The sequence below is a fragment of the Saccopteryx bilineata genome, chromosome 4, assembly GCF_036850765.1.
Source record: "Saccopteryx bilineata isolate mSacBil1 chromosome 4, mSacBil1_pri_phased_curated, whole genome shotgun sequence".
Taxonomy (NCBI): Eukaryota; Metazoa; Chordata; class Mammalia; order Chiroptera; family Emballonuridae; genus Saccopteryx; species Saccopteryx bilineata.
Genome location: NC_089493.1, coordinates 135,536,920 through 135,563,765, shown reverse-complemented (window position 1 = coordinate 135,563,765; position 26,846 = coordinate 135,536,920). Strand labels below are relative to the sequence as shown.

The 26,846-nt window shown below is 46.6% G+C and overlaps 1 protein-coding gene across 8 annotated transcripts in view; it reads right to left on the bottom strand.

The window, feature by feature from the left end:
- Positions 1 to 796: 796 nt before the first annotated feature.
- Positions 797 to 26,846, bottom strand: part of P4HA2 (prolyl 4-hydroxylase subunit alpha 2) — a 47,817-nt gene continuing 21,767 nt past the window's right edge. For 5 of the 8 annotated variants that reach the window (XM_066278411.1, XM_066278416.1, XM_066278415.1 and 2 more), the window contains 10 exons: positions 23,551 to 23,790; positions 22,226 to 22,419; positions 21,238 to 21,414; positions 16,321 to 16,391; positions 15,994 to 16,093; positions 10,202 to 10,255; positions 9,587 to 9,652; positions 7,742 to 7,810; positions 7,273 to 7,369; positions 798 to 5,323 (listed from right to left, as the gene is read on the bottom strand). In XM_066278411.1, the coding sequence (XP_066134508.1) occupies positions 5,253 to 5,323; positions 7,273 to 7,369; positions 7,742 to 7,810; positions 9,587 to 9,652; positions 10,202 to 10,255; positions 15,994 to 16,093; positions 16,321 to 16,391; positions 21,238 to 21,414; positions 22,226 to 22,419; positions 23,551 to 23,790 (1,139 nt within the window). In that variant the 3' untranslated portion in view covers positions 798 to 5,252. Of the gene's footprint in view, positions 5,324 to 7,272; positions 7,370 to 7,741; positions 7,811 to 9,586; positions 9,653 to 9,701; positions 9,762 to 10,201; positions 10,256 to 15,993; positions 16,094 to 16,320; positions 16,392 to 21,237; positions 21,415 to 22,225; positions 22,420 to 23,550; positions 23,791 to 26,846 lie in introns of all 8 variants that reach the window. The other 3 variants (XM_066278418.1, XM_066278417.1, XM_066278410.1) reach the window with 3 other exon arrangements.

Genomic DNA, 26,846 nt, shown 5'->3' with positions numbered 1-26,846 from the left:
GATGAAGGGGAACATGTTACACTAGATAACTAAGGAAGATATCAAACACAAGGTTTTCTGTATCTATTTTTCACATGAAAATGAATTTTAAAAACTCAAATAAACAAGACTCCTGAGTAAAATGGAATAACTTGTGGTAGACCAACTTTCATATCAAAAGCACCATGAGAGCTGGATAAAATCTCCTAGAAATCTGTTTAAGGCAAAAAGGGCTTGTGCATCAAGATCCTGGAGAAGATGAATCTCAGGTTGAGGAGCCAAAGTCTGTAGCCTCTTTTATCCTTAGATCATTTACTGAGTCTAGACATGGGGTAAGAGACTGATGACCCAAGCAATGGGCAACTGCCAAAAGGCAGAGAAACCTTGGCAGTCTCAAGGGGCACTAAAAGACAAAAATTAGACTGTAGTTTGTTAGAATATTAAATAAGTACAGGTGACAAGTTTAGTCAACCACTCAGCCTGTTTACTCACTAAGAAATTTTCTGAATTCTGCCTGGCCTGTGAGGTACAGTAGATAGAATGTCAACCTGGAACACTGAGGTCACCAGTTCAAAACCCCGGGCTTGCTCAGTCAAGGAACATATGAGAAACAACTATAAGTAGATGCTTCCCGCTCCTCCCCACCCCCCTTTCTCTCTCTCTCTCCTCTCTCTCAATCAATAAAATATTTTTTCAGAAAAAAAAATTCCTGAATTCTGAAGCTATGCAGAATGGAAGGTCAAGAAGCTAAGCAGAAAAACCTCTGAATAAAACAATGAGTTTTAGATCCTGAAACTAAAAGGATTAGAACTGCAGAACTGCTTGGGGGTGGGGGGAAAAGATCCAGTGAATATTTTAGGCTCTCAAGTGGAAAACTCTTATAGGACTATATCTTGTAATGGGGGAAATTAGGGTAAACCAGAGGTAGAGTCTTAAGAAAACTATAACCCAGCCTTGCCTGACCAGGCGGTGGCGCAGTGGATAGAGTGTTGGACTGGGATGCGGAGGACCTAGGTTCGAGACCCCGAGGTTGCCAGCTTGAGCACGGGTTCATCTGGTTTGAGCAAGGCTCACCAGCTTGGACCCAAGGTCGCTGGCTCAAGCAAGGAGTTACTCAGTCTGCTGAAGGCCCACGGTCAAGGCACATATGAGAAAGCAATCAATGAACAACTAAGGTGTCGCAACGAAAAACTGATGATTGATGCTTCTCATCTCTCTCTGTTCCTGTCTGTCTGTCCCTATCTATCCCTCTCTCTGACTCTCTCTCTTAAAAAAAAAAAAAAAAGAAAACTATAACCCAGCCTTAATGAACTCAGGCTCTGATTTGGATTAAAGTGATTAATCCCTACTCTACCTAGTAAAGGAAACAGTGAGCCCTTAGTGGAGGAGGTTATTACCATCCAGAGCCTCTGCAATTTGTCATACAGTGTCCATCATACATTCAGTTAAACATTACCAGGCATACAAACAGAGTGGAACAAATGACCAGATACCAAGGGGAAGAAAGACAACAGAAAACGATCCACAGATAATCTAAACCATGGAGTTATGAGACAAGAAATTTTAAATAACTGATTCATTAGTTCAAAAAAATGGAGAAAGCAAGACATAAATTACCCAGAGAATTAGAACTGATTAAAAATAACTGGATGGATATTCTAGAACTGGAAAATACAAGAACTGAAATTAAAAACTAAACAGATGGGTTCAGTAGAAGAAGAGATAAAGTAGAAGGCAGATCAATATAGAAAATATCTAGTCTGAGCCTGACCAGGCGGTGGCGCAGTGGATAGAGTGTCGGACTGGGATGCAGAGGACCCAGGTCTCAAGACCCTGAGGTCTCCAGCTTGAGTGCGGGTTCATCTGATTTGAGCAAAAGCTCACCAGCTTGGACCCAAGGTCGCTGGCTTGAGCAAGGGGTTACTTGGTCTGCTGAAGGCCCACGGTCAAGACACATATGAGAAAGTAATCAATGAACTAAGGTCTCGCAATGAAAAACTGATGATTGATGCTTCTCATCTCTCTCCATTCCTGTCTGTCTGTCCCTGTCTATCCCTCTCTCTCTCTCTCTCTGTCCCTGTAAAAAAAAAAAAAAAAAAGCATCTGAGGCAAGAGGAAGGGAGACAAATGGACCTGAGATACAATAAAAATTTCTAACATCCAGATTATGGGAGTCCTGGAAAGAGAGACATAAAATAGGACAGAAATAATATTTGAATAATGTCTGAGAAATTTCCAAAATTGATCAAAGACATTAACTCACAAATTCAAGAAGCTCTATAAACTTCATATGAAAAATAACAGAGAAACCCACTCTGAGTATTATCATAGTAAAATCACTGAAACCAAAAAAAGAAAGAAAAATCTTAAAAAGCAGACAACTGGGAATGGGGGAGGAGAAGGAATCAGTTCCAAAGGAACAACAAAAGGACAAGCTACTTAAATTTAAAAAAATATTGTGTAAGCCAGAAAATAATGGAATTACATCTTTAAAGTGTTTAAATAAAAACTCCTAAGTGTAGTTAATAAAAGAGAAAATTTGTCAACTAAACTACCGTTGTAAAAATTACCCAAAAATATAGCATAGATATAAAACACATGAGATAGGTTAAGAAACAAGAATAGTATGATATAGTCCAATTTACATTTAATCAGTCTCAGAAAGAACACAGGAAATACTGAAAGCAAATAATTTAATAATTTTCCAAAACTGATTAAAGATACTATTATACAGATTCAAGAAGCCCACAGACTCTCAAACAAGAAAAAATAATAATAAAGAATAAAACCACCTAGCATGCCAGTCGTTTCTGTTGTTTCTTAGCTCTAAGCTCCTCCTTCTTTACTCTGCTGTTATATTGCAGTTGTGACTCCATAAACTATATTTTTCAGATTTCCTGGCCTGCTGTCCTCCTTTCAGTTTCTGCCAATGGAAGGCACTAGAGGAAAATTAGATGACAGCAGGTAGGTAGCAACTTCCCTAACCCAGTAATTTTTTTTACATGAGACACAGTTTTATATATTAAGGCAGTGAGATTTAGAGATTACTTTATTGCTGCAGCATAAGTCTATCCTATCCTAATAAAATATGCAAAAAAGATTTTTTTTAGCCTGACCAGGCAGTGGCACAGTGGATAGAAGCGGAGGACCCAAGTTCGAGATCCCGAGGTCGCCAGCTTCTGTGTGGGCTCATCTGCCTTGAGCAAAAAGCTCACCAGTTTGGACCTAAGGTCGCTGACTCCAGCAAGGGGTTACTCGGTCTACTGAAGGCCCACGGTCAAGGCACATATGAGAAAGCAATCAATGAACTAAGGTGTCACAACAAAAAACTGACAATTGATGCTTCTCATCTCTCTTCCTCCCTATCTGTCCCTATCTATCCCTCTTGCTGACTCTCTCTCTGTCCCTGTAAAAAAATTTTAAAAATTTTTAAAAATTAAAAAAAAAAATTTTTTTTAAATGGACCCTTGCACTTCATACCACATACAAAATTAAAACCCAGGTGTATTAAAGACCTAAAAGAAAAAGACTAGGTGATAATGCTTTTAGAAAAGAATATAGGAAATATTTTCATGATCTTGGGGTATGGAAGAATTTCTTAAACAAGACATAAAAAGCATATCAAAAAGGAAAAACTTGATAATTTCACATAAAAATTAAGAACTGTTCACCAAAAGACAGAACTAAGGATGAAAAGACAAACTAGAAAAAAAGATATGATTTACAAAACATAACCAACAAAGAGCTTGTGTGTATTATATATTAAAAATTCCTATGAACCAGTAAGAAAAAGACTTGAATAAACATTTAAAGAAACCTAAAGACTAATAAACATACAAAAAGGCATTCAATGTCATTAACAATCATGTTAAAATTAATACTATACATGTAACAAACTAGTAAAAATTCAAAGTGGGACAATACCAGACATTGGAGAAGGCTGGGATAATAAGAACTTATTCCAGGTGAGAATGTGCATAACCACTCTGGAATACATTATATTGTAAAGCTGAGGACTCATCTACTAAGACTCAGCATTTTCACTTCTAGATATACATACTACAGAAATATGTGTTTATGAACACCAGAATCATGTATAAATCTGAAAATAGCATTATTCATAATGTACAAAAACTAAAACCAACTCAAATGTCTATGAGCAGTATACTGGCAATATTATGGTATTGCCCTAGAATATCCAGTAACAAAACTGAATAAACTATACAAACTATATAAAACAATCTACAGCTACAAACAACATAGTTGAATCTTAAAAACAACTATTGAATGAAGGAAGCCAAACACCAAAAAAAATTTCTCTGATTCCATTTACAAAAATTTCAAAATCCTGGACAACAAAATGACTACTTGTTTAGGGATGCAGACACAGTAAAACTATAAAGAAAAGCGAAGGAGTGACTGCCACACATTATTAGAAAACGGTTACCACCAACGTACTGGGGTGGGATAGGAGACATGATCCAGGGGCTCTCATGGGTGCCTGAGCTGTGGGTTGGAAAATCATCTGGGTGGTGGTGCTCGCACCTACCTTCAATTCTTTAAACTGTACATCTGTGTATCATGAACAATTCTGTGTGACTATCTCATAATTTAAAAATAACATGTTGTAACAGCATCATAGTCACTAACATACATGATCTTGATACTCCTAGATCAGGAGAGACTATTTCCCTCACTTTCCAGAAAGGACACCAAAGCTTGGAGGAGCTGTAAGTGTTTAAACCAGATCTAGTCCTCAAGGTCAGGGTTTTGCCACTCAGGTAGTCAATACCCAGAGTCTGCCTCCAAAAGGAGATGTACAGAACACAAGATGGAAAACTTGGTAAAAGCTCCCATGTCTTAAAAAATACTCCAAAGAAGGCTCTTTAAGGCTTCTGGCAGGGACATTTTATTTTTTGGTTAAAGCCACATTAATAGAAACGCCATAAAAACAAACATGTAAACAAGGTATCAGAACTTTGGTTCACTGAGACATCTCATATCGAAAGCTTCTGAGGTACAAAAGGCACCTTGCTAGGCGCCAGGCAGCCTGACTCTGCTGCAGCCACTCTGACCCAAGATGGCACAGGCTGACAGAAAGGCTGGTACTAAAATCACCCAGGACCTTCCCCTGGCCACTTGGTCTGCTCCAGACAAACATTTACTATTCCAAAGACCCGCCTGACAGCGGCTGGAACATACAAAGGTGTCTCTCATGTTGAACTTGAAGACAAAGGGCTGAAGGGCCAGGAAGAAGAAGGTCAAAAAGGATGTCAGTCAACTTCCGTTGATCCACACGGCCTCAAGAACTCCTGTCCTCGTTCATGGAACCACTTATTGGAGACTGTGAACAGACAAAAAGTATGTTACAATCATGTTGGTTAAATCAGCCCCCAAAACTAATGACTCCTTCGGGATGAATCCTGTACTGGGCCTGTGGATTCCAAGGTGAATATGACATGGTCTCAGATCTCAAGTTGCTCAGGAGCTAGTGAGGAGGACATATGAATCAACAGATAACGGTACAAGAATCTGCCAGTGACAGATGATATATGTGTGTAAGGTTGCCACAGAAACAGAGTCAAAGGGCATCTAACCAATGTGAGGGAAGAGGAAACCCGAGGGCTGAGCATAGAGCTGAAGAGCAGTTATCCAGGGAAGAAGATGGATAGAATGAGAAAGACATCAAGACATGAAATACCCTGGGGTGTGTTAAGAATTCCAGCCAGTTGATATTATTGGAAAGTGGTAGGTGGGAACTGAAAGGTAGAAGATGAGTTTGAGGAAGCCACTCAAGATGGTGCAGGGGCCCTCAGCCAAGAAGCTCAGTTGGTTAGAGCATCATCCTAATATACCAAGGTTGTAGGTTCGATCCCTGTTCTGGGCACTTGCAAGAATCAACCAATGAATGCATAAATAAGTGGAACAACATCTTCATGTTTCTCCTTCCCTCCCTCTCTCTCCTTTCTTCTCTCTTTAAAAATCAATAAGTAAATTAAAAATTAAAAAAAAAAAAAGATGGTGGAGGGCCTGGATGTCAACCTCAGAAGCTATGGGCCAGCAGATCCAGTCTGTGTGCTGTGGGTAGCCAAGCTGTCAGCTAAAGCTGTGTCTCAGATGGACATGAACCATGATTTCATTCCTCAACACAGACCCTTTCAAAATGAATAAGAAAATTATTCTAGTGCACTACAGAAGTCATAGAGTTTTTCAAAGATAAGTAATACAGGTATTAGTTGAAAAAATCAAATTGTCTACAAAGCTTATTATACTAAATAGCAATCACCTACCTACTTCTTCCTACCACCTGTCCCCACTTCCAGAGGACATTCAATTTGTTTCTTCTGATATTTATCCTCATTTTTCTAAATAACATACTTACAGTGCTATTTCTTGACTTTAAATTTTGTAATTACACTTCTCTTAAAACACATACTTATTACCTCCTCTGTGTCTAATTTACTTAGATCATGTTTTAGTTAAATAAATATTAATTCAGGTTTACATCAGTATGTCATGTAAATATTGTTCACACATGAGCCACCTAATAGATTATACTACTTACATGTCCTTTCTTGTTCCACTTTTTCCTCTCCCTGGTCAGCAATTACCTCAATTTCTTTTTCATTTGTTCAATTTTCTGTGAACTTATCACTGTTTATCCCCCAAATTCCCCAAGAAGGCTATAAACTCTTTGCGATTACTTTCTATCACATGCTGGTTCAAGCCTCTCCATGGCTCACCACAGCTCCCTCCAGATGACGCTCAAGCTTCAGCCTCTGTGGTTTGGTACCAGCCTCCAGCCTCATCTCTTGGCCCCTGTGCCACAGGCTACCTCCTATCCAAGTGACAAAGGCAGCCAGTGCCCAATCCTATGGTGCTTGTTCCATGTGGGCCTTGCTTGCCTGGGACATCTCTTGCCCCTCTCTGATTCTAGTTCACCCCGGCCTCCCTCAGAATCCTTGCCAGAGTCCATCATTCTGAGGAGTCCATCTTGACTTCCAATGCTTATCTGGCTGTTTTTCCTCAGAGCTTCCTCGACCCTCCAGGCATCTTTGAGAGCGATCTCAAATGGTGGTCTTAGCACATACCCTACTGAGTGAATAGCTATATGGCTGGATGGGACTACCAGTTAGCAGGATTAAAAAAACAACAACCCAGAAATTCAAAAAGGGATACAGTCTTGGCTTTGTGAAACTCTAGCAGCAGCTGTCTCCCAGCTCAGAATCTAAGAAGGACTCCTAATGCCCAGACTGAGGCCACCAATGCCAACACTACTCTTCAGCCACTCACCCCACTTGCAGCCCACAAGCACAGGGCAGGCAGCGTGTCTCGTTCGGTAGTCACCTTCCCCACTCCGCAAGAGGTTGTACCAGAATACTGCCGTGCCCTGGGAAAAAGAGAGCCTGTCAGACAACGTTCGGGGCTCCAGAATCTGACCCCTAGCACCACAGAGCCACTCCACGAGCAGAAACACCCTCACTTTCCTATGCACAGGGGACAGAGCTATGGGACTCCAGTGATAGAAGAGTTCCCCAGAAAGCTCCTACCCTTCACGGTGAGGTGGACATGTAAAAACCCATCTGCCCATAAGGGACCTCCTTCCCCATCCCTTCTCCCAGATGGAAGCTGAGGGCACAAGGTCAGAGTTTAGGCAAGAAGGGGCTAAGGCCCCTCCAAGTGACATTCAAGTAGGTCAGGGAACAGACTGGAGGATATAAAGTCCTGCTTCAACACCTGAGCCATAAGAACAAGAACTTACCTTCTTAGGCCGAATTGCAGCCCCCAGATCAGGAAAGACAGTAGCACCACCAGCTTCTACATCGCTCATCTGGGAATACAAGGCATAGAGCTTGGCCCTTTGACCCTAGGCTTTCAAAGCAACTGAGCCACAAAGGTACGCAGATCAAACTCCTCTAGGCATGAGCAGCATGGCCTGGAGGCTCTGCTCCACAGCCAGCCCTTCAGCTAAGAAAAGCTCTTCTCATGCCCTCCCCTCCCTAAACCCTGCTTAATCTGTGTGGTTCATCAGAACAGTCTCCATGCCATGGGCACTTGAGAGCTGTAGGCCTACAGGAGACCCACATCCCAGCTGTCCTCAGATAGAAGCAATCTAAGTCTGTACACAGATGGAAGCAATCTAAGTCTGTACTCAGAAAATGCCTGCCCAACTTCTAGCCCTTGTATCCCCATTCAGCCTGGGCCTTGCCCAAGCCACTATACGCCATGAGCTGCACTAACCAGGAGCTCCTTGATGCTTCTAATATCATCTGTTGTCCCCATTGTGGGCTGTTTCTCTGGATCTAAAAACTTGCTGCTTTAGTTAGACCCTTATCTTCCCAGAACAGTGTCTTTCTGAGGGTCATCTACATGAGCAGGTAAGGCAGTCTCTCTCTAGAGCCCTGCTTCCTCCCATGGTGAGGTCTCAGACTAAACAGAACACAGACTCCATGGGACTGAGGTTGTACACATGCTCAATGTGTCTCAGCTCATGCCCAAAGCACCACTTCTCTCGTCAGCTTCCTCACTTCCAGTGTTTTGACTATAATGTAATACCATTTAAAGCTAATAAATGTTTTCACAGAATACACACCAGACAGACTGAAGGGTTCTCAGCATGGAAATGAGTAAGATCAAAACCCCTGATGGCCACGGCCCTGGGGTCAAATCCAGACTCTTTCCCAGAACCTGAAGGCCTTGTCTGTCTCACCAGTCTCTGCTACTAGCCTCTATCAGTTCATGCTCTGAGCCACCAGCCTTTTTCTTATTTTCCAACATACCACACTCCTTTCCTCTTCCAGGCCTCCACACGCTCTCTCCTCTGCCAGAAACCAAGTTCCACCAACTAATTTTCACTCAACCTTAAGTCTCAATATTGACGTTACTTCCCAACAGAGACCTTCTCTCAACGCCAACCCTGAATTACTGTCTTCAAAGCACTTGTCACTATGGTAACGAAACAATGACCTCTCCTATGTTTAAAATAAGCTCTCATATTAGACCGTCAGCCTTACAAGAGAGAACCACATAAGCTCCACCCACCAGCATGTTCATGGCAGTCTCCAACACATAAAAGCCACACAAGGAAAACTTAAATGAGAAACCAGAGGAAGAAATAGACACAGGCATCTTGTCTTTCAGTTTCTTGACAGCTTCTCTGACTCTCTAGGGCTGGCTCTCTCAGCAAATGGGAGAGGAAACTGTTGCTCATGTAAGAGGAAAACCGAACGGCCTGTGACTGGAGCGCAAGTGGCCGGTGAGAGACAGGACACCACATCTGGGGAGGCAGTGGCAGCTTCAGCTAAGAGCACCTCATGGCTCCTTCCTCAGTCTACTGCAGGGAGGGAACCTTCCAAGGCACCCACGCCACAACTCTAGTCTAGCACATCAAAAAGGAGCCAGGGATGTGAAGGTCCTGGGGGCCGAGAGGATCCTACAGGTGGAAACAAAGGCCAACTCTTCACTCCAGCCAAGAAGGGTACTGAGGGCCAAAGGGCCCAGCCATGGAGCAACGCTGGTGGTATCAGCCCTGACAGGAGATCAGATAAGAGAGCTTTCCAGACACGAGCTCTCCTCAAGGCCCACACACCACACACCTCATACTCACGTAGTTTAAGAATGTGGCCACACGGTTCCCCGTCCCTAAATGCTTGAAAACATCTTGCTCATCGTTCTATAAAATTAAGTAAGAGTGAACAGGTGGGCCTGGACCCAGTACTTACATAGTTAAGAAACGTCGCTAACCTATTTCCCTCTGTTTTGAGGCCGCTGTCAAAAGGTCGCTGCAACAAACAAACACTTTCACCCAAGTTTGCAACTGATTTCACCCACCACCCACTGGACTGGGACCAAAAGGGTCAAGGAAGGGAATAAGTGTGTTCCATCCATCAGCCTAGACGGGCCAAGTGAACCCTGGCAGGGCTCAGAGGAGTGGCAGGAGCAGCTTCCGCAGAGACCAAGTGAGGTGCTCTGCTGTAGTCAGGGCAGAGAATGGCAGGGCTGGGCAGAAGGAACACTCCTCACATCCAAGTGAAAACAGCAGGCTACACTGGGGTCAGCAGGCCCCATGGCTCCAGATTTGGGCTTCTCTGATAACTAAGAGTTGGCCCTAGTGAGGCAGGAGGAGCCTGATTTCAGAAACTCAAACCAGCTGAAAGTGCTTTCAGAAACTCAAACCAGCTGAAACAGGACCCTTTGAAAGCTCCTGTGATTTAGGCCTTACCCTAGAGAAGTCGAAATGTGGCTCGTACTGTCCTCCCATTCCGTAATTAGCAACCTGGCAGGAAATAACAGCGTTGGACCTTGTCAGCAGCATGAACAGCTACGAAGCAGCCCTCCTCCCCAGGGATACTATCTTCCCCAGTCACAATGAGAACAACCTGAACCCCAAACAACCAGAACCCCCAACCAGCTAAGGTGTAAGATAACCATGCCCAGCCAGCGCAAGTGGAGCAAATGCTGCAAACATGTCTACAGCTAGAGGAAGAGTAATGTTGCAGCACAAATGTGGTTTCCCAAACAACAAGATAGGCCACTTGAAAGTGGCCACTGTGGAGAAGCCAGGCCTCCGGGGATACTGGATGGCAGCAGAGAAAGCCCCTGAGACAGGCCCTGGCCCAAGTATTGCGTTTGCAAGGTAATGAGAAGGTAGGTAGTCCAAAGGAAAGCCAACAACAAACTCAAGACTGGGAATTTTTTTTTTTTAATGCTAGTTTGGGAGCTACACAGTGCCTGGCGCTGCTCTCACCACATCTGTCACCAAGGCCCCGGAGCTGCTCCTGGTCAGGCCGGGCAGGGCTAACATCTCTCTCCATTCTCCATCCACAGTGGTCCACGCAGTAGACCACTGGAATAGGACCTGAGCCACCTCAGCTGCAGCAACTTCCAGGTGTCATTAGTTGGATTCGAAAGTGTAAATATGCCCTTCAGAATAGTTTATCAGCACAATGGTTATTTTAGCTTCAGTAGATGGACGACGTTCAAGATAAAGTTCAGAATTTGATATGAAGCTGATTAATCAAGTGGTACCACCACAGGCCATCTGGGGACACTTGGCAACTGTGTCTGACTGAAATCTATGGGGCTCAGCTGTTATTCCTCATAAAATTGGTACTTTTAGTGTATCCTCGGTGCATCCAACCATCAGGTGAAAAACGCTGCAAAATTGGCAACAATGGAGGCCTTTAAACATGAGGTCAGGAGAGGCAGGGCAGACTTCACAAGAGAGAATCTCCTGCTGGAACACAAAGTATTCGTCCAATGCCATCTCATGCAGAATTTGGGCAGCATGATTTTCAGTTTCAAAAAAAAAAAAAAAAAAAGCCCTGGCCAGTTGGCTCAGTGGTAGAGCGTCGGCCTAGCGTGCGGAGGACCCGGGTTCGATTCCCGGCCAGGGCACACAAGAGAAGCGCCCATTTGCTTCTCCACCCCTCCGCCACGCTTTCCTCTCTGTCTCTCTCTTCCCCTCCCGCAGCCAAGGCTCCATTGGAGCAAAGATGGCCCGGGCGCTGGGGATGGCTCTGTGGCCTCTGCCTCAGGCGCTTGAATGGCTCTGGTCGCAACATGGCGACGCCCAGGATGGGCAGAGCATCGCCCCCTGGTGGGCAGAGCGTTGCCCCTGGTGGGCGTGCCGGGTGGATCCCGGTCGGGCGCATGCGGGAGTCTGTCTGACTGTCTCTCCCTGTTTCCAGCTTCAGAAAAATGAAAAAAAAAAAAAAAAAAATTTTTTTTGATAAGAACCAGGGGATAAAAAAATGTTGTCATCCAAGGTTTCAGCCTTCAAGACTGCCACACCAAAAACACCTGGGAACCCTGTCAACAGTGCAGGAGGCCTGATTCAGCAGGCAGCCGGAGGCTGGAGGGGCCCCCTGGAGGGAAACGCTAGCATGGCTCATGAGGTGGCAGCACAGATGCTTTCTCTGTGGGTCCACTCTCGTCAAGAACTCAGAGGAAACTTTGAATGCAACAGTGATTATGGTGCCACTGCACGTGGGAAAGTTCCATCATTGCTTGTTTCACCATGTCCGCTAGTTGGATGGAGTGCTCAGATCCCAGGCACTGAGAGAAGCCACTCTCAAACTGGCTTATCTTTTTCTTTTCTTTTCTTTTTTTTTTACAGAGCGAGAGTCAGAGAGAGGGATAGATAGGGACAGACAGACAGGAATGAAGAGAGATGAGAAGCATCAATCATCAGTTTTTCGTTGCGACACCTTTTAGTTGTTCATTGATTGCTTTCTCATATGTGCCTTGACCGTGGGGCTACAGCAGACCAAGTAACCCCTCGCTCGAGCCAGCGACCTTGGGTCCAAGCTGGTGAGCTTTGCTCAAACTGGCGACCTCGGGGTCTTGAACCTGGGTCCTCCGCATCCCAGTCTGACACTCAATCCACTGCACCACCGCCTGGTCAGGCTAAAATTTTTCTTTTTAATTTATTGTGTTGTCATGGTTTCAAGTATCCCATTCAATATAACACCCTCTACACCCTGCATCGTGCCCCCATGCCCCATGCAAAGTCTCTTCCCACCCCTATTTCCTCCTTTTGCCCACCCCTACTAACTGGCTTATCTTTTAACGGTGGGGGGAATGACATCTGAACATGGTGCTGAAGCTATTGTACTTACACAAGTAAGTATAAGCTATTGCTATTGTATAAGCTATTGTACTTATCTGTCCCCAAATAGTGCAGATGTCATGGAAGGTTCTTGATCGAGTCAGAAGTATCTTCGATCTTAAAGGATTCTAGCAGTGTAGCCTCTCTTTGTCTATCTGGCCCTCATCCAGTTCACAAGAAAATCTCATTGCCCCTTTTCTTCTAAATGATCTATAGCAAATGCATCATCTATAGCTGAAAGAGTGTCAGCAGCTAGCAGAAGACCCAGTCCCTTCCCAGAAGCCTGCAGTGTCCCCACAGGGACCCTGGTGTGCATCTATCACAATGGCAGTAGCCCATGGGCTATGAGCTCTCAGAGACAGGTGCTGAAGCCCAGGTTCCTGTGCCCTAGACCTTGGCTGACCAAAGCTTTCAACACTGCTGGCCGGCAAAGAAAATGCCAAGAGAGCTCCTAGAAGAATACATCCCTCATCTATCACGGAGGTTAGGTTCCAGAACCCCCACAATAGGCAAAAACCCATGAAGTAGCAACCTTATATTTATTTTATTATTTATATATATTTTAAGGCTTTATAAACCCTCCCCACTTTTTTTTTTTTTTTTTTTTTTGTATATTTCTGAAGTGAAAAGCGGGGAGGCAGAGAGACAGACTCCCACATGTGCCCGACCGGGATCCACATGGCATGCCCACCAGGGGACGATGCTCTGCCCATCTGAGGCATTGCTCCAATGTAATCAGAGCCATTCTAGCACCTGAGGCCGAGGCCATGGAGCTGTCCTCAGCGCCTGGGTCAACTTTGCTCCAATGGAGCCTTGGCTGTGGAAGGGGAAGAGACAGGGAGAAAGTAGAGGGGGAAGGGTGGAGAAGCAGATGGGTGCTTCTCCTGTGTGCCTTGACCGGGAATTGAACCTGGGACTTCCACACATAGAGCTGATGCTCTACCACTGAGCAAACCAGTCAGGGCCACCCTCCCCACACTCTTATAAACCTTTCCCACACTAATATTAACCTTTTTCACACTCTTATAAACACTTCCTATGCTCGTAAACACTTTCTACACTCCTAAACCTACGTAATTTTAACAACATTTAAAATTCTATATGGCCTGACCTGTGGTGGCGCAGTGGATAAAGCGCTGACCTGGAAATGCTGAGATCGCGGGTTCGAAACCCTGGGCTTGCCTGGTCAAGGCACATATGGGAGTTGATGCTTCCTGCTCCTCCCCCCCTTCTCTCTCTCTGTCTCTCTCGCCTCTCTCTCTCTCTCCCCCTCTCTCTCCTTTCTAAAAAAAATGAATAAAATAAAATAAAAAATAAAATCCTATATGGGTATTCACCAGTGAATATATTACAACTTGAATGATGAAGATGATGATGAATTAGCTTATTTTAAAATAATGCTTATTTTTTAAAAATGCTAATTTTACTGCAAAATAATTAAAATAAATATAAAAAATACTGACATACCACAAAATCCCATGATATAGTGAAAAATCCACAATACAAAATTAGATATATATAATTTAAAAATCTGCGATATAGTGAGACTGCGAAAAGTGAACCGCAATATGGCGAGGGATGACTATAAAGCAAACAAAAATGGTGTCTCAGCTCCTTGGCAGTAGTCTGGATCTTCCAGATGAGACTTGACTATACCAGCCCTTCCACTGGGAGTTCTGGCATTCTGATTCCCATCATGATACAACATAACGAGAGGCCAGGTAAGATGAAGCCAGGGTTGTGGCAGAGAGGCCAGTCCAAGCAAAAAGGAACCGTCTTCTGGGGCTGTCTGTGAGAGAGGGTACAGCTGGGAGGCCAGCCAGGAGAGTGACAGGACACAGCTTCTGTCCAACCCTCTCAGCTCCTTGGTCCAGGATATGGAGTCAGCCAGTTAAGAAAAATGTTGTACTGTTCAGGAACATGAGTCCTAACACCAGCTCTGATGTACAAGAAGCACTGGCAGATATCTTAACATCAACAAAAACAAACAAACAAACAAACAAAAACCCTGTTCAAGGAATTATGAATCACAACAAAGCCAACTGGGATGCACCTAGTACCCTGGTTGGCAAACTGCGGCTCGAGAGCCACATGTGGCTCTTTGGCCCCTTGAGTGTGGCTCTTACACAAAATAGCAAGTGCAGGCACTACTTCAATAAGGAATGTACCTACCTATATAGTTTAAGTTTAAAAAATTTGGCTCTCAAAAGAAATTTCAATCATTGTACTGTTGATATTTGGCTCTGTTGACTAATGAGTTTGCCGACCACTGACCTAGTATATCGAGAGCCCTTATTTCTCTTAAAATGGTTTTCTCATACATAAGAAGGAAGTGGGAAATGTGGCCAAGTCCTCTATCTATGCGCTTGTCGGCAGATTTACTTAAAAATTCGGCTTAGAAACTCAACACTAAGTTGAGTTGAACTGAAAAGATTACATGAAGTTTTTATAAGACTATAAGGTAATCAGATCAGCATGTTTTTTAAAAGCTGTGGTTGACTTCATACAAATCAATAAAGCTGACCTTCAAATTTGGTTTTCTGACTGCTGATACAGCTATAGACCAAAAGAGAAAGAGAGCGAGAGAGAACCAATTTGCCTGGAGTTCAGAAAATCTTTTCCAAATAATCTTCAGTTCAATATTCTAATGCTCATTCTAATAATGACATTTGTGTTTGATCAGACCCAAATGTCAAGCCTAAAGGTGGAGAGTGAGAGCCTTAGACATGAAGAAACAGTGGCCAAATAGTTCCAGGAGACTCTGGAAACTCCCAGTGTGACTGCTCTGACAGTGTCTCAGGAGAGACCAGGACCAGTGCTGCCTTAAACTCAACAGATTGAGGGTTCACTGTTAGGAGCTTCACCCAAAACTTCTCAGGATAGTGCTGCCATGTGTCTTCACAATCACCTTGAAATAGGCAGGAAGCCAGGGTACATGGCAGGTACTTTGAGAAAAGCACTCCACCTTCACCAGCCAACTGGTCCCAGCCTCTCACTTCTACTAATACATCACAGAACACTTTACCTCCAAGTACATTTGACTAGGACTTAGCACCATGCCCTCTGAAGATACTTAAAAAGCTCTGAGATATCCCGGAACAACTCAGGATTTCAGCTTCTGTGATCATCAAGACATGAATAGACCTGCCATGGCCACCACTGATCCCTAATTCCTAGTGTGATACTTAGCTACATAGAAGATAAATCAGTATTTGCTGAGTAACTGTTGAATGCTGGTGGGCATGTTAATTCTGGCTTCCCAGTGTGAGGTCACTCCATATTCACAGCATTGTGCAGTCATACAGTTTATTGAGCAAGCCTTTCTAAGCCTGGCCCTGGGCACATTGGAAGACCATCCGCCCAGAAGTACCCCTCCCAATCCAAGGCCCAGGGACCAGCCATACCTGCAGCAATTCTGCAGTCTTTACTGTCAGCCCTGTGATGTGCTGCATCCGACGATTCACTCGAGCCACAACAGGATCGTCGTCCTCCTCCAGCCAGGAGCTAAGCCAAAAGAAGAGGGAGAGAAAGAGAGGTAGGGAAGACAGACTCAGATGAGGGCCTGCCTCTGTCCCCAGCACTAACAGGCAGCATAGGGTGAGTGCTCTAAGTGGGAGACGTGCCAGTAGGTAGGATAGGCCAAGCTACCCTCCCTTGGGAATCCTTGGGGAGGGACTGAGAGGCCGGAGTTGAGCTTGCGCAGTTACCCCACCACCATCACCTTTGCTAACCTTTTGGAAACCCTGTAGCTGGCAACAGTGAGGACGCCTGTCTTGGGGTCACGAACAGTGGCTCTTGCGAGCTGGAGGGCAGGAAGAAGAGAGCAGACTTATCCTTCTTTGCCTGGAGTGTTTTCCTGGAGAGACTGGGACTTGATCTGCCAGTCAGGTCAGTGGGGGAATCAGCTTTGCAGGCAGGGGCTCTAGCCAAGGCCCCCTAATCCTGCAGGCCAGGCCAGCACAGTAGTCTGAGGTTCACCTTCCGGCTCTGCTGTCAGACCCTAGCCACTGACCTGCTCAGTCTCTGCCCACTCCTGCTTCTACCCACATCCGTGCTGTCTGCAGAATTATGCTTATAGAGTGCGCCTGTCCTCCCCCCCCATCCACCCAGACAGCCCCCCTTATCACCAGGCCCACGCACCCCCCTATTGGAGCACAGCCCACACATGGCTACTCCTGCTGTTCACACTGGGCCACATTCCTAAGCCTCAGCTGTGCACGCTCCCCTCAACCTGGTCAAGAAAGACCTCAGTCCTTCTGACCCTCAGTGGCCTCCTCTGCCAAGAAACCCACCCAAACACTCTCCTGCTGCCCCAGCTTGCACAGGCCACTGCTGCTGCAGGCCCAAGTGCAGGAGGCAATTTCCCCTCCCTCAGGAAAAGTCTCGCAAGGTCAGATGATAGAATCAGGAAGGGGCTCCATAAGTTGAAATAAGTGAGCTGCTGCCTGGAAGCCGGCACCTCACACACACACTTCACAGATATGCACACTCTCCCTACCTCCACTCCCCCGGGCTCCACAGGCAGGCGCAGACACATCCCAGGAATGACCTGCTGCCCAGGGCCACCCCCCTGTGCTGCAGCTGTGGACTGTGCTAATGAATGCACATGGGTGGGGCCACAGATCCAGATACCCCCACCCACCCCAACAGCACTCCCCCTTCACTTCAGTAAACACCTAATGCATGCCTGCTACATACCTGCCACTATGCTGGTGACTGAGACGTGGCCCCTGCTCTGGTACAGTTCAGTTAAGCGAAGAAGGCAGAAAACCAGCTGGGGCTCTGCATCAAGGGGGAAGAGCTGGAGGGGTGCTTAACGTCAGTGAGAGACTGTCACAGCATCAAGAATGCTCTCCTACAGGAGAGCCCACCTAGCTGAGACTGGAGGGGAAGCAGGAGTTAGCCACGTGGGGTAGCACCGCAGGAACAGGGGAGCAATGGAGAGGGGCAGGGATGGAAATGGGTGTGGCGCTATGACTGGATTAGATGTTAGACATAAGAGAACAGGCTGAAGAGGCAAGTGGGAGCCAGGTCTGGATGTGAGCTTGTGGCCAGTGAGAAACTGGGAAGGCTTTACACGGGGGAGGGACACTCACAATCTGATTGTAAGAAGGGTCCCTGTGGACACTTCGTGGAAAGGTGACTAAGGAGGGGCCAGAGTGGGAACAGCAGGCCAGTGAGGAAGTCAAGGCAGAAGTCAGGGCAAGAGATGATGGCAGCCTGGGCAGGGGTGGCACAGTGATGGAGGAGTAGATGGACCAGAAACCTGGTCAGGAGGTGAGATCAACCAACCTGGACCTCTGCTGCAACAGCATGTTCTGTAAGATGGCCAGTGTACGCTTCCCTAACAGCCTGCCTATACCTCCTCCCTGATGACAACTATGGCTGCAGCTAGACCCCATCCAAGCAGCTGAGCCTCACTGTTGGCCTCACGCCCACACGGGGCTCTGGGCAGCTGTACTCTGCTCCGGGGACAGACAGGGCTATTTTGAAAACAGACTGGGAACTCACAGGCAGCTGCCAAGCATTCCCCACAGGCCAAATTAAGCTCATCCGCCCCACTTCAAAGCCAGCATAGCATCTGCCCCTCACAGGCTCCGGAAAAGGAGAGGTCAGCATGTTTGGCTCTTCACATGGCTTCTGTTCAAAGACAAGTCTTCCCAACATCCCTCCCACCGCCCCTGCCACACACATGTATGCATGCAACTCACCCCTTTCCCAGCATACATACACACAGATGTTTCACTGCCTGACTCTAAGGAACACGTAAGAAATTTCTCAGGACATTCTGACAAAACTTTGCCTCTCTCACCTGGCAACCAGGAAAGTGTTTTGTTTTGTTTTTTCCTTTGGAGGGCTTTGGAACTGATCCAGGGAGTGCAAACAGGTGGGTCCTGGTCCCCATTCTCCACACACACTGGCTAGACCTTCCCTCGGCCACATCAGTGATACACCGATCTAGTCCTCAGATCAAGGTCATCCCAAGATGAGGTCCAGGGGGCCAGTGCAGGAACCTAGTTCAGGTCCCCCATGAGCATTGGGCCTCCTGGCCACTACAATTCCATTAGGAGCAGAGCAATAGAGGGTCCAGTTAAATCCTCCCTTGTAACCACCAGTGATAGGAGAGGGGCACGGACATGGCAGCAAGCAGTTCTCTTTAAAAGATGTCACATGTCCTCTTCCCATTTTTTTATTGGATTGTTTGTTTGATTGTTGTTGAGTTTTATGAGTTCTTTGTATATTTTGGATATTAGGCCCTTATCTGAGCTGTTGTTTGAAAATATCATTTCCCATTTAGCTGGCTGTCTGTTTATTTTGTTATCAGTTTCTCTTGCTGAGCAAAAACTTCTTAGTCTGATGTAGTCCCATTCATTAATTTTTGCCTTCACTTCTCTTGCATTTGGAGTCAAATTCATAAAATGCTCTTCTCCCAGGAAGAAATACAAATGGCCAATGGATATATGAAAAGATGCTCATCTTCTTTAGTTATTAGAGAAATGCAAATCAAAACTGCAATGAGATACCACCTCACACCTGTTAGATTAGCTATTATTAACAAGACAGGTAATAGCAAATGTTGGAGAGGCTGTGGAGAAAAAGGAACCCTCATACACTGTTGGTGGGAATGTAAAGTAGTACAACCATTATGGAAGAAAGTATGGTGGTTCCTCAAAAAACTGAAAATAGAACTACCTTATGACCCAGCAATCCCTCTACTGGGTATATACCCCCAAAACTCAGAAACATTGATACGTAAAGACACATGCAGCCCCATGTTTATTGCAGCATTGTTCACAGTGGCCAGGACATAGAAACAACCAAAAAGCCCATCAATAGATGACTGGATAAAGAAGATGTGGCACATATACACTATGGAATACTACTCAGCCATAAGAAATGATGACATCGGATCATTTACAGCAAAATGGTGGGATCTTGATAACATTATACGAAGTGAAATAAGTAAATCAGAAAAAACCAGGAACTGCATTATTCCATACGTAGGTGGGACATAAAAGTGAGACTAAGAGACATTGATAAGAGTGTGGTGGTTACAGGGGGAGGGGGGAGAGGGAGAGGGAGAGGGAAAGGGGGAGGGGGAGGGGCACAAAGAAAACTAGATAGAAGGGGACAGAGGACAATCTGACTTTGGGTGATGGGTATGCAACATAGGTGAACGACAAGATAACCTGGACTTGTTATCTTTGAATATATGTATCCTGATTTATTGATGTCGCCCCATTAAAAAATAAAATAAAATAAAAAGATGTCACATGGAAGCAAATCTTTTATGGACTAGAAACAGAAAAATAACTTTATAACATGGTGACATCTATATGAAACCAACAGCCTAGTGCACATTTAGCAGTGAAATACCAGAGGAATTTCCAGGTAATTCAGGAACAAGACAAGGATCCCTCTTGTATCAATGCTCCAGAAGTTCTAGGCAGTTCAGTAAGACACTAAAAACAAAGGAACTATAACTATAAAGAAGAAAAAGACAAATTTTCTTATTTGCAGGTGATAATACTATTTGGCCAAGCCAAGAGAATCAGCTAAAAACCAAAAAGGTGTAAGCTCAACAATAAGCTGTGATCTGCACGGGTCAATTTCCTCATGGGTAAGATGAACACAGAGACGCAGCCTGCCTAGTAGACCTACTAGTTAATATACATTAAGCACTTAGAACAGGGCCTGTCATACTGAAGAACTCTGGAAATATTAGCTATTACTATAAAATACACTTTTACAATCAATAGCTTAGCATATAATAGTAAACTAATATAATAATGTATAAGACGCTCCCATGTATAAGACACACCTTAATTTTGAGGCCCGAAATTTGAAAAAAAAAAAAAGTATTACATAAAGTTATCGAACTCAAGTATTATTCATCATAAAATTCATACAACTTCTCATCACCATCAGAACACCCATCCATTAGCTAGCTCGTCCTCATCTGTGTCTGATGACGAATCACTGTCTTCATATATTGTCTTATCCTCAGTTCCATCTATGGCATTTGAAATGCCACAACCACTGTATAAGACGCACCCAGTTTACAGACCCCAAAATTTTCGAAAAAGGGTGAGTCTTATACATGGGGAATATGATAACTAGTAAAAATACAATAATGAAGAAATAAAGTAAAGTTACTACATAGGAATAGATGCAACAAGAAATGTGCAGGCTTTATAAAGACAGTTTTAAGAGTTCTGAGCCAGAAGACACCCAGGAGGCTCTCAGATGAGGAGACTCAGTGTGATAAAGATGTGCATTCCCCTCCTTTGCAATCCCAACCATGGGCTCCACAGTACCCTGCTTGGTAGCACTCTATGGCATGCCTCCTAAAGACTCTCCCCCACACATCAGCCTCACCAGGTGGCTGACACGACTCACAGTGGGCCTGCCCTGCCCCAGTACCCTTCTGTCATAGCAGCTGTGCTTGGCTCAGATGACTGGCTGTCCACAACTGGTTCCTCCATTTTCTTCCCCACGGGACCCACAAGGTCAAACTGCTTCTGCAGCACCTCATTACCCCCACAGGAGACTCATGCCAGATATCGACCAAGGCCAATGGGGTAAGCAACAAACTGCCCAAGGTACCAGGAATGAGTGGCCCCAGAAGGACCTGCAGAGATACCTACTTTGGGTTTTGCGATCTCCTTGATCCTCTGGATTTCCTCGTCAGACATGACATCATAGTACCTGACGATGTGGGGGCTGTCCCACTCGTCCTCCTCTTTGAAGGGGGCAATGAGCAGCTGTGGTGTCTTGTAGCCATGGTGGTACCTACAGAAAAGCCTCTTCTGCCTCTGCGGTGTCTGGGGAGCACAGAGCAACAGATGCTGAGTTGAGTGCATCTTCACCCTCTGCCCGGGCTGGCTGGCTGCAGACACTGGTCTCATGCCCTGTGTCCAGCAACTGCTCCCTCCCACCCCACCACGGAAGAAAACAAAACCTCTCAGCTTGACTGGCATAAAATGACACCCCCCACATCATGCAATGTTTCCTCTTTTCCAAGAATACCTCACACCCACAAGCTCTGTGGCAGAGGGTAACCCACCCCGTGACCTTTTTCACACTTATATGAGTACCTTTAAAGGGCTGGGGTGGGGAGAAGCCTTTCCAGGGTGAAGGGCCAGTGGGAGCCAAGCAGTCAGGGTCATGGAAAAGGCTGAGAGACTGCCTCCCACCTGGACCTCCTTAAGGAAGCATTGGGATCCCGGACTCTCAGAGGCCAGTGATACCCGAAACCAAACTTGAACAACTGCCAAGCTCTAGCACTTGTTGTGTCTTTACTACAAGAACATGACTTCCCTTGGGGCCTGAGGAATGTCCACATCCCCAGTTTTCTTCCCAACAGTGATTCAAGCAGAAACTGGGCACGTTGAGGTGAGGAGGGGAGCTCAGGAATAGCTCAGAGGACTGGAAATCTACCTGGGACAGGAGGGCAGAAAGTCTCCTGTGTTATACCTCAAAGAATGCCCACACGTCAGCCTCAGCAGATATTATAAAGGACGAGGGAAGATGCAAAAATAACCTACAGACACAGAAACATCCTCCCCAAATCTGCCTGTCCAGAGCCAGAGCCTGGTCCACCGCCTGCGCACCTGGCCCACCCACACAGCTCACCAGTCCGACACCCTCCCCACGACAGAGGCTCTCGTAGACATCCCTCTCGGGCAGGTAGTCCACAGGCCTCTCGTAGATGCTGCCCTGGGTCGCTTTATCAGCTTCTGTCTGATTTGATACTATTTTTTCTCTTTCTTCCTCCAACAACTGTTCAAAGTATCGCAGATTCCCTCCAGCTCGTTCATGGCTCGGGTCTAGGAAAAGCAAAGAACAAGAAGGGAAAGGAAACCACAAACATCTGTTAGGCCATTTAGAGAAATTATTCTATAAGCAGTTTGCTCTCCCAGCAGCTCCCTCACACACACCGTCCTGCCCTCTGCAGCCCTGAACCAGCGTTCACGCGGCAGAACCAGAAAGCCAGCCAGTGTTCTCCCGCTATCAGTGATAAGAAGGAAGCAACAAAGAGGACACATGTAGCTGGCCAAAGGCGCTGTCCTCTCAGGCCTCCCCAGGGTCCCACAGACACAGGTCCAGAGTTCTGCCACCACCTCCTGACTTGGCTGTGTCCACTAGAGTACATCATCCCTGGCAACCACATTACATGCTGGTCACAGCTAGAAGGCAGGTGGATATTGGTGACAAGATACCTGACATGACCACAGCTTCAGCTTATAGGCCTTACAACACAAAGCAAGGCTGGCAGGATTCCTGTGCCCCTCCTCAGTGAAGAAACTGAGGCCTGAAGGTCTCCTGACTCCCTGTCCAAGGATCTTACTGACATTACAATTTACAAAGCTCTCTTCCCACTTCAGTCTTGCTGGACTCTGAGGTGCTAGCTGACAGCAGACTCATGAAAAGCATCAGCATAACAAAGTCTTCACTAGTCTGTGAAATTCCAGACCATGGTGCTCCTATATATTACTAAAAGGAGACAAGTGTAAAAACATAATGCTTTGATCTTCAGCCCCACAGCACGAGACACGTAAGACACCAGCAAGGCAAGTCCACTAGTTGGACCTCAGACCCCTCACTAAAGGTCAGGTCATCACTGCAACAACACTGCTATTCAGCTGGCTCTCGGGCTGCGGTGGAGCCTCCACCCTGAGCAGAGGCGCTACAGCATCAGGTTCCTAAGAAAGAGACTCCCTAGCAAAGGGTGTGTGCCTGGGCCACCGTGTATCCATCAGTGATAGGCCAGAACTGACCAGGTTAAGGAGCTAGCTGCAGCTGGACTGGGTCTGAAAGCAGTAAGGCATTAGTCACTGACTAGCAGACAGGCTGGACTGGCTCAGTCCCAGGGCAGTAGCCAGGCAGTGACCAGTAGAGTGACCAGTTTTCCTGCCAGCTGCCCAGCCCCATCTGACCTACCTCTAGAACCTCCTTACCAAGGGAGAGCAGGCGGCGGGTGAGCTCCAAGGCGCGGTGCTGGTCGCCCAACTGGAAGACGGCATAGCTCAGGTAGTCCAGCACCTGGGCCTTGGTGGTGATGGCCTCTTCCCCAGCATCGAGCTGCTTTAGCACCTGCTCCATCCACAGCACCGTGTGGTAATAGTCCCCTTCATTGTAGGCCGAGCGGCCCAGCCCAAAGCAGTCGTCTGCACTCATCACTGCCTGGTGCTTGGTTCCTGCAACAGGAGAGGCAAGCAGTCAGGCTCCAAAGAGCCCCTATGTTAAGGAGAGAGAATCCTACATGGAGGAAGCCTAGGCCACTGGAAGGGAACATCATCCCAAGCAGAGGCTTGCCAGGCCTTCAGAGCACACGCCTCCAAGGGCCATCAGTAGAGTGAGCACAGCCAGGCTGGCCCTACCTCAGGCTGTGGTTCTTAGCCAATCTGCTATTCGCAGACTCCCCTTCTCCCAAGTGGGAAGGGGCCATTGTTACAGAGGAGCCCAGAAAACCTACTACGGAGTAGTTTTGGGGGAAGTATGAAGGTCCTGTGAGCCACACAGAAGATGTCTGCTGGGCAGCAGGACATGTGAGTCTGAAAGGTAAAAAAATTAGTTAAGTATAGCAATTCCAAGATGGCTACAGAGTAGGTGAATGCTACACTCACCTTCTCCCAGCCCCAAACATGATTCACAGCTAAAACATTGAGCATTCAACTGGAATAACAAATTGAAGGCTAGCTGAACTGAAAAATTATAACCAAGGATTTACAAAAGAAGCCACACAGAGACTGGTAAGGAGGGCGGAGGCGTGGAGAAGGATAACCCCTGCACCCACGTGCAGTGGCTGAAAAGCTAGAGGGATACTGCGTCCAGGGAGCTCCCTCCCCCTAGGAGAGTGAGGTCCCAAACCCACACAAAGATCCCCAACCAGAGCAACAGGGATGAGAAGAGAAGCCCTCATAGCATCTGAAGGTGAAAAATCAGACGCCCAGATGCCACCTTCCCAAGTACCGGCACTCCTATTGTCACAGCCAGGGGAATGCACACCCATCCCCGACTGCTGGCAGGGCCACTCTGCCGGGCTCAGTCCTGGCAGTGTCTTTTCCAATGCCCTTTTTCTGGGGAAGCTTCTGGGGAGACACAGACAGTGACTAAACTGGGGAGCCCTGAAAGGAGGGCCAGCCTCCCTACCCCCAATGCACAGCTGTCTCCAGAGAAGCTTTTGTCCAGGAACCAGATGGGCAGGGGCAGGGTATCTGGAGTCATCAAGGATTCACAACTCCTATCTTCCTGGAGAGCACAGCCCTTGCTACCTCCAGGGAAGGGAAGAAGTCCCAGTTCTCCTTCTACAAGCTGGCGCATACCATCCCCAAAGGGGGACAGTTGACGGGGCCTTGGGAAGAGAGCACAGCATGACAGCAGAGTGTTGTGCAGAGAATCAGGGCTTTAGGACCCAGGCTTGTCCACAATTAGTGCACAGAGCACTGAAAGAGCAGAAAACTCCACAGAGAGCCAGGACTTCTTTAGGATCTGGCCTTGCTGGGAGAGCACAGTGCCAGACAGAGAGCCAGGACTTTTCCAGGGGAAGGTTTGATCTGGGAGCCAGACTGGGAACCAGACAGGAGGGTACAGGGGTGTATGGAAACTGCACAGTAGGGTGGGTCTGACTCCTGTCTCCCCTGAGAGCTCAGCCCAAGCTACCTGAGAAGACAAAGAATTTCCCCATCCTTTCTACAGGATTGCAGGCATCACCCACAAAATGAAGCTGTAGGGATTAACCCTGCTAAATCCTGGATACCCAGCCCCGCTGGGCTCCGATCCACAGGGGGAAGGATGAGAAGTTTAGAGCTCAGACATTCAAAGTGTGAGTTCCTTGGAGCCTAATGTAGAGAACCTGATGAAGGCTTAGTCCCCTCTTGGGGGCTGAGCCACAAACAGACCCAGTGAGAGATTCTCTCAGTCTTCCCCACTGAGACCAGAGGCTCCTCAGCTGAAAGGACTTCTGCAGAGGGGACTGCCAGCCCCACTCAACCTGAAACTGCTGCTCACCCCTCTAGGGGACATAAAACAGGAGTATCCATCAGTGGCTGAGGGATTAAACTCTGAAGTAGGGTCCACTTTCTCTTTACCAAGTGTGTGATCAAGAGACAGCCCCCCTCCCCTGCCGCCACCATGTAGCGGTCCCACTAATGTTGTCCTTCTCAGTTGCCCGGCCCTACCAAGCTTGTAACTGGTGGAAGGGTCTGTGGGGTGAAGCTAGTCTGGGCCCACCTGACAGTCTTTCTGCAGAAGGCTCAGCTGACAAATACAGGCAAATCTTAAAGAGCTGGGGCCCTTTTCCATAGCCACTGTGAGCTATTCGCTGGAGGAAATCAACCCTTAAACACAGGTTGACCCTTCCCACACATATCCGGGCACAGTAAACACAGCCACAAACAATGAACACAGTGAGTGTCTATGGCTGGTTACAAACAACGTCTGACATCAACCTGAATCTGAACCCCACCCAAGAAGATCCAGAACCAACACAATCAGTAATGGGTTTCAAACCGCACCAGCGCTAGACTCAACTAGCCACATAAGCAGCACACCTAAAGAGGGGAGTCCAGCAGGCACCAGATCCAGCTGGTAATAACTCCCCCTCAGGGGACAGCCACTGCACACTGTAACCAAAGGTGACCCTTAGAGCCAGCTAGCCTGAAGGGTTAACTCCACCCATGAAAGGGCCAACAGTACTCAAGACTCATATACAATAGGAGAATGCATATAACCCACAAGAAACATGCCTAGAGCAAAGAGGTGGGGTGGCCTGAAGGTTTTTATTACTGAGCCCCAAAAGATACCTTTCTCATAAAGACATCACAAGAAGTTTGGAGCCAGAGCAGAGCTACCTAACACACAAACAAAATAGTCAAAAGAAATATGTCCCACCTGATCAGGCAGTGGTGCAGTGAATGGAGTGTCAGACTGGGATGCGGAGGACCCAGGTTCGAGACCCCGAGGTTGCCAGCTTGAGCGCAGGCTCATCTGGTTTAAGCAAAGCTCGCCAGCTGGGAACCAAGGTCGCTGGCTTGAGCAAGGGGTCACTCAGTCTGCTGTAGCCCCCTCCCCCCCCCCCCCGTCAAGGCACGTATGAGAAAGCAATCAATGAACAACTAAGGTGTCGCAACGAAAAAAACTAATTGATGCTTCTCATCTCTCTCCGTTCCTGTCTGTCCCTATCTATCTCTCTCTCTGACTCTGTCTCTGTAAAAAAAAAAAAAGAAAGAAAAAAGAAATATGTCCCAAATGA